At 43.8% G+C, this 8,239-nt stretch overlaps 1 protein-coding gene across 1 annotated transcript in view; it reads right to left on the bottom strand.

The window, feature by feature from the left end:
* Nucleotides 1–4,323, bottom strand: part of Hs3st-A (Heparan sulfate 3-O sulfotransferase-A) — a 99,844-nt gene extending 95,521 nt beyond the window's left edge. The window contains exon 1 of the mRNA XM_067139557.2: nt 4,100–4,323. Within this exon, the coding sequence (XP_066995658.1) occupies nt 4,100–4,128 (29 nt within the window). The 5' untranslated portion in view covers nt 4,129–4,323. The remainder of the gene's footprint in view (nt 1–4,099) is intronic.
* Nucleotides 4,324–8,239: the final 3,916 nt, after the last annotated feature.

Here is an 8,239-nt window from a genome sequence, read left to right on the forward strand (position 1 = left end):
GCTCGCTAGAAAACGCACCGCGGTGTACTCCACCACCCAGAAATTCCCCAAGATTACAATCTGTGCATATAATATTTCGAACATTACTTTTGTCTTGTTTTTTTTTTGGCTAGTTGCTTTACGTTGCACCGACACAGAGAGGTCTTATGGCGACGATGGGACGGGAAAGGGCTAGGAGTGGGAAGGAATCGGCCGTGGCCTTAATTAAGGTACAGCCCCAGCAATTGCCTGTTGTGAAAATGGGAAACCACGGAAAACCATTTTCAGGGCTGCCGACAGTGGGGTTCGAACCTACTATCTCCCGAATACTGGATACTGGCCGCACTTATCGAACATTACTTACGTTACTTCATTAACTCTGAATGCTAGCGTGGAACCTCGAACATACCAATAGCAATTCGAGTTTTTTGTATAAATTATTATTATTATTATTATTATTATTATTATTATTATTATTATTATTATTATTATTATTATTATTATTATTATTATTATTGTTTGCTTTACGTCGCACCGACACAGATAGGTCTTATGGCGACGATGGGATAGGAAAGGCCTAGGAAGTGGTAGGAAGCGGTCGTGGCCTTAATTAAGGTACAGCCCCAGCATTTGCCTGGTGTGAAAGTGGGAAACCAGGGAAAACCATCTTCAGGGCTGCCGACAGTGGGGCTCGAACCCACTATCTCCCAATTACTGGATACTGGACGCACTTAAGCGACTGCAGCTATCGAGCTCGGTATTATTATTATTATTATTATTATTATTATTATTATTATTATTATTATTATTATTATTATTAAATCCGTTTATACCCCCAGTGTTGGTTTTCCCCTGGACTCAGCGAGGGATCCCACCTCTACCGCCTCAAGGGCAGTGTCCTGGAGCGTGAGACATTTGGCCTGGGACAAAACTGGGAAGGAGTACCAGTACCTCACCAAGGTAGCCTCACCGGCTATGCTGAGCAGCGGCCTTGTGGGGGACGGGAAAATTGGAAGGGATGGGAAAGGAAGAAAGCGGCCGTGGAGTTTGCCAGGAGAAGAAGTGGGAAACCACGGAAAACCTCTTCGAGGCGGGAATAAAAACACCTTCTACTCAGTTGACTTCCGGAGGCTGAGTGGACCCCCTTTCAGTCCTCGTTCCACTTTTCAAATTTCGTTGCAGAGCCGGGAATTAAACCCGGGCCTCCGGAGGTGGCAGCTAATCACCACAGAGGCGGACTGATTTTTGTACACATTCTACGTAATATGTGTCTGCTCTGTTTATTTCCTATATTTTAATCACCGAGCTCGATAGCTGCAGTCGCTTAAGTGCAGCCTGTATCCAGTATTCGGGAGAGAGTGGCTTCGAACCCCACTGTCGGTAGCTATGAAGATTTCCCGTGGTTTCCCATTTTCACAGCAGGCAAATGCTGGGACTGTAACTTAATTAATACCACGGTTTCTTCCTTCCCACTCCTAGCCCTTTCTGTCCCATCGTCGCCCTAAGACCTATCTGTATCGCTGCGACGTAAAGCAACCAGTAAAAGTATATTTTAGTCGGTTCATGCTTTATGGTCGTCATCACGGCACTAGTCACAAGCATATTTTAAATGTTAAACATGACTTTTAATCAATATATATTCAATATATCCATTTTTCCGTGATGCTCTCCTGTTCTACTGATATGGGCACACTGAGCATCTTTTCCTCTTTGATTAAGTAGCAGAATTTTCCTTGTGAGCTTGGGATGTTCCTGGAGTCTAAGCGATTCATTCCTAGAATATCACATGTCGAAATTCTGATCACGTTCACTGCTCTCACAGTCGCTATCACTTCCGCTTATATCATCGATATCACTGTCCACTGGTTCATTTCGAGCGCCTATGATCTCTTCCTCATTAATTTTTCTGCAGTCTAATGGCACAAATGCAAAATATTTATAGTGGTGTTAAAACAAAAATACTTTCACTAATGGCACACCTGGGTCCTTGGGACTCGATCGCCTTTATGCAAGCAAAACTTACAAAGACACATCTGCAACTGCACTGTAGTCTGATATTTAACTTCAGAGCTAGAAAATTACACACTTCCCGGCACTGGCAAAAAAGAATTTCTCTTTTGTCTCCAGAGCCTAGGTGTACCAGTTACGGGTTGTTAAGAAAGCTTTCCTTCATAACATAAAATAACATTTTAATCCGATTCAATTCTGAGTTTTTGAAGTTCGTGAGAATTGCAAAAGAATATACTAACCGTCCATCGCATCCTTTGCAGAATAGGCTACTAAGAAATGATAATTTTGTACTGTTTGGATTTAACAGGGTCCACAATTGTAATTCTCAGATCGATCTTTTGTCAAATTCTGGCGGAGAAATTAACATTCGAACTTTTGAAACTCAGTGTTTTGTAATAATAATAATAATAATAATAATAATAATAATAATAATAATAATAATAATAATAATAATAATAATAATAATAATAATAATAATAATAATAATAATAATAATAATAATAATAATACCGGGCGAGTTGGCTGTGCGGTTAGGGCCAAGCAGCTGTGAGCTTGCATTCGGGAGATAGTGTGTACGAACCCCACTGTCGGCAACCCTGAAGATGGTTTTCCGTGGTTTCCCATTTTCACACCAGGCAAATGCTGGGGCTGCACCTTAAATAAGGCCACGGCCCCTTCCTTCCCGGTCCTAGGCCTTTCTTATTCCATCGTCACAATAAGACCTATCTGTGTCGGTGCGACGTAAAGCCAATTGTAATAATAATAATAATAATAATAATAATAATAATAATAATAATAATAATAATAATAATAATAATAATAATAATAATAATAATTTTGCGTCCAAGCTGGCACCGCGGTCTAGGTGTAGTGTGCGTGCCTCTCGCACGGAGGCCCTAGGTTCGATTCTCGACCACGTCAGGGATTTTTAGCTGGACCTGATGCTTGATCGAGGTCCACTCCGCCTACGTACTTACAATTTAGTAACTATCTGGCGGAAAGATAGCCATCTTGGTCTAATAATCCAAGAATAATGGTGGAGAGAATTCGTCATGTTGACCACACGCCATCTCGTAATCTGTTGAGCTTCGGAATGAGCAGCGGTCGCTTGTAGGCCAAGGCGCATCAGGGCTGAATTGTCATGAGGGTATTTTGCGTCCCACTAATTACTTCTATGGTTTTCGGGGACCCCGAGGTGCCGGAATTTGTCCCACGTGAGTTATTCTATGTGCAGGTAAATCCAACGGCATGGGGCTGGTGTAGTTGTGTACCTTTGAATACCACCGGTCTGAAACAGTTTAGTACCCGCCAACTTGAGAATTTTGAGTGCTTCTTTTTTAGCTAGTGTTTTAACGTCGTACTTACACGTGGAAGGTTCTCGGCGACGCAAGGATAGGAAAGAGTTAGGATTGGGAAGGTAGTGGCCGTGGCTTCAATTAAGGTTCAGTCCCAGCACTTGCCTCTTGTAAAATGGGAAACTACAGAAAACCATCTTCAGGAGTGCCAACGGTGGAATTCGAACCCCCCATCTCCCGAATGCAAGCTCACAATTACACGTCTCTAACCACGCGGCCAACTTGCTCAGTTGTTTAGAGTTTGCTGAGGAAGATAACGTCATTTTGCATGCATAGCGCCGATTTGCATCTGTTCATTTTACCGTCTTCAAGAGAGCTGCAGATGAATCCTAGACTGTTATCATATTCTTTTTAACTGCAGCAAGTGAATGTTATGATATTTCAGGGCGTGCATAAACCCCTTAGACCGAGCTCGATAGCTGCAGTCGCTTAAGTGCGGCCAGTATCCAGTATTCGGGAGATAGTAGGTTCGAATCCCACTGTCGGCAGCCCTGAAGATGGTTTTCCGTGGTTTCCCATTTTCACACCAGGAAAATGCTGGGGCTGTACCTTAATTAAGGCCACGGCCGCTCCCTGTCCCATCGTCGCCATAAGACCTATCTGTGTCGGTGCGACGTAAAGCAACTAGCAAAAATAAATAAATAAATAAATAAATAAATAAACCCCTTAGTGAACAGACATGCGAAGACAACTAACCTTCAGAAGATTTTTCAGTTTGTATACAGAACAACAATAGCCTCTTTAAGACTACTTACCGGCATCCAAGAACATTCCATCGGCGCATTCCTGAAACAAACGTGCTGTCACGGTCTGAGCATGAAGAACGGTTTACGGTGTTCTGTTAATATGATGGATTATTTTGGAGAAAAGTCAACGAAAAGATGTGATGGGAACTTGAGTAAGTCTCACACGTGTTTCTAAGATAAGGAAACAGTCCGGTCCTTTGAAATAACAACACGTTGTACAGAACACTTATTGATAAGAGTGGTTGTCACCTTGAAGCTACGACGATCTAAATACTCTGGTATACAGTATTTCACTCATCCTATCAGCTTCATACAGTTACACACATGCCCTTGATATTGTGTAATTACTCGGATAAATGCGATCGTTTGGCGCTCGCATGGCAATTAGCGTGAAGGAGTTGTCAAGTTGAAGACACGCTTGAACTGAGGCGCGTACGTAACTGAGAGAGATTGGCGCTGTATGACGCGTCGAGCCGCTAGTGGAAGGGGACAGGCGCCGTGCAGCCATGTGCACATGTGCGTGGTCACTTTCTCATCTCTCCTGATCCTCCTCCCACGAGGATGTTTACATGCTTGAACGTTGCCGTCGGCCTCAGTGGCAAAGTTGTCCTGTTCACAAGATCGTGGGTTATATCCCGGCTGAGGTCAGTAGTGTTTGATGGTGTTAATATTAAACAACTCCGTGTCGCTGGCTCCCAGCACGTTAAAGTACTCCTGTGTCCGAATCCATGGCTGAGTGGTCAGTGTATTGGCCTTCGGTCCTAGGGGACCCCGGATTCGATTCGCGGCTGATTTGAGGAAATTGAATCATAAAAAGTTAATTCCCTTGGCTCGGAAACTGGATTTTTGTGCTGTTCCCAACCTTGCTGCAACTCATATACCATACACAACACTAATCTCCACCACACAAACACACGGATTCCTGTACACTGCAGATGCCGCCCACCTTTGCTGGAGGGTTTGCCTTACAAGAGCTGCGCCAGGCTAGCAACAGCCACACAAAATGATTAATAAACTCATGTGGGACAAAATTCCGACACCCTGGCTTCTCTCAAAATCAATGGCAATTGATGGGACACTAAATAATAAAATTACTTTTGGAACTTACCACTGCTTCAAGTGGCTTCGTACGAGTTGACTGTATACAACGTACCGAGCTCGATAGCTGCAGTCGCTTAATTGCAGTCAATATCCGGTATTCAGGAGATAGTGGGTTCGAACCCCACTGTCGGCAGCCCTGAAGATGTTTTTCCGTGGTTTTTCATTTTCACACCAGGTAAGTGCTGGGGATACCTTAATTAAGGCACGGTACTTCCTTCCCACTCCTAGCCCTTTCCTGTCCATGGTCGCCGTAAGATCTATCTGTGTCGGTGCGACGTAAAAACTTGCAAAAAAATGGTATACAACGTAGGCTTATATGTGTCTAGACAGAGAAATACTGGATATCTGCTTTTCTATAGAACAAAGCAAACCAATGCAAAGTACGTCATGAAAGTCCTTGGAGAAATGGAAGGTAAAGGCTTCCACTAGATGTAACCTGCGAACTTGGAAGGGTAGTCAATAACGTGGCGGACGCAGACTTTATTGAGCTTCCGCGAGGTTAATCTACATGGGTGCAAATTCAATAGGCCTACTAATTTAAGCATTTCCGCGAATGAACCGTAATTTTCGAGATTTCAGTGTTTCAATTTTTCAAACACCGGTTATTAACAGTCATGAGTCCAGCTACTTGGCTGAATAATCGGCGTAGTGGCTTTTGCTTCTGAGGCCCATGGATTCGATTCCTGGATGGGCTGGGGATTTTAACCAATTTTTGTTAGTTCCTCTAGTTCGGGGAATGTGTGTTTGTGATCGTCTTAATAGTCATTTCCATACAACATATCACAATACTAACTATTCGAGAAACACACACCAGTGAATATATTTGAATTCATTCTTGCACGTAGCATTTGCGTCAGGAAGGGCATTCGGCCGTGAAACTAGATGCTATCGGCATTGGTACTGACCTAAGATCATCAGGAAAAGAGCAGAAGAAGAATAAATTATAAGCCGTTACATAAGACAGCATTCAAAAAAGCGTAGGCCTACTCATCACGGCGCTGGCTCCATAATGTAAGGTTTTTCGGAGTCCAGTCATCATCAAGTCATTTTTAATTTAATTTTAAAGTTAATTTCACTCCCTGCTGGTTTTTTTGAGTGTATGTCCAGAACTCCTTGACGGTGGTACACGATTTTGCTATGGTAGCATTTAATGCAGAATTGATACATTTTACTGCAAGACGTGTCCGACTCGTTGGCTGAATGGTCAGCGTACTGGCCTTCTGTTCAGAGGGTCCCGGGTTCGATTCCCGGCCGGGTCGGGGATTTTAACCTCCATTGGTTAATTCCAATGGCCCGGGGGCTGGGTGTCTGTGCTGTCCCCAACATCCCTGCAACTCACACACCACACATAACACTATCCTCCAGCACAATAACACGCAGTTACCTACACATGGCAGATGCCGCCCACCCTCATCGGAGGGTCTGCCTTACAAGGGCTGCACCCGGCTAGAAATAGCCACACGAAATTATATTACTGCAAGACGTATCGCGTCAGTAATAACAGAGTACAAAAGAGTTAATAAATTTGAAAGCATATAATTTAATGAAATGCAGAGAAGTGAAAGAGTTCGACACATTGGGTGAATAGTCAGCGTTGAGACCTTTGGTTCAGAAGGTTCCGGGTTCGATTCCCGGCCGGGTCGGAGATTTTAACCGCGTCTGGTTAATTCTTCTGGCACGGGGACTGTGGTTTTCATTTGTCCCAACACTTTTCTCTTCATTTTCAGAAAACACGCCACACTACCAACCACCACAGAAACACGCAATAGTGATTGCATCCGTCCACATCAGGTTAGCGTTAGGAAGGGACCCCACACGTTTGAGAAAATGTTATAGAAGGAGAGGAAGAAGAATAAGAAGACAGGGAAAGCAAGGAAATACAAAATTAAAGGAAGAAAATAGGGTTCGATGGTGACTCCAAACCGAAAGCTCGATAAAGTCTGTGTACACCACTCAAACATCCCTGGTAAGCGGGATAGAGTAGTTGGCTGTACGCCTGACCGCCTTTGCACCCAGGAATTAGACAGGTACTAATTTCTAATGTAGGCTGAGTGAACTTCGAGGCTATATGCCATCCAGAAGTCAATGTCTCGTTTCTAATTGTTTTGACTTCTTGGCGGGGATTCGAACCTACGTCCATCCGGGTGAATCGAGCGCACGTTTACTAGGATAGGCAGGCCCTGAGTTTCAATAAATGAAGGAGTTGGCCGTGCGGTTAGGGACGCTCAGCTATGAGCTTGCATTCGGAGATAGTGGGTTCGAACACTACTGTCGGCAGCCATGTGTCTTAATTAAGTCCACGGCCGCTTCCTTCCCATTCCTAGCTCTTTCATATCCCATTGTCGCCATAAAACCTATCTGTGTCGGTACGACGTAAAGCCAATTATTGAAAAAAATGCCAACATACCAATAGAAATTGCAAGATATCTCTTCATATTTTACAAAATTTGAAAAAAATATTTTCACCACTTCTTAACGTTTTACTTTAAGGTTTCCTCGCTCGTGAAGAAATACTCATGAGGGTGTATGAGATAGCTGAGTGACATAGCGAACGCGGTTCAAATCCCAGCCAATGCATAGAAGATTTTTGAACTGAAGCATTACGTCTCTGTGGCTTGGACTGAACGTGAAACTGGAGGTCCTGTGGCTATTACCACGACATCAACGGTCACATAAAAGTACAAGCCTCCTCTTAAATGCCAACGGCCTTAGCCGTGTTGAAACACCGGATCCCGTGAGAGGGAATGGAGGAGCGGAAAGGAACTGGCCACCCTACCGCACGTAAACTTCGGCTCAGGAACACCTCTGCGGAGGTTCGGACCTGCCTTCGGGCAGAATAACCCTTACCTACCTTCTTAAATAACTTTCTTTTAGGGAAGAGGTACATCAGTATTGTGTAAGTTTGCGTCAGTAGTACAACAAAAGTAAGATCTTACTGACGGCTGGCCGTGTTTCACTTGTATCGCTATTGCGGTGCGGCACAACACGAATACTCGACTCCAAAGAGACTACGTTGCATATGCTACTCACCAACTGAATTTACAAACT

This window comes from Anabrus simplex, chromosome 2 (genome assembly GCF_040414725.1).
Source record: "Anabrus simplex isolate iqAnaSimp1 chromosome 2, ASM4041472v1, whole genome shotgun sequence".
Lineage (NCBI taxonomy): Eukaryota > Metazoa > Arthropoda > Insecta > Orthoptera > Tettigoniidae > Anabrus > Anabrus simplex.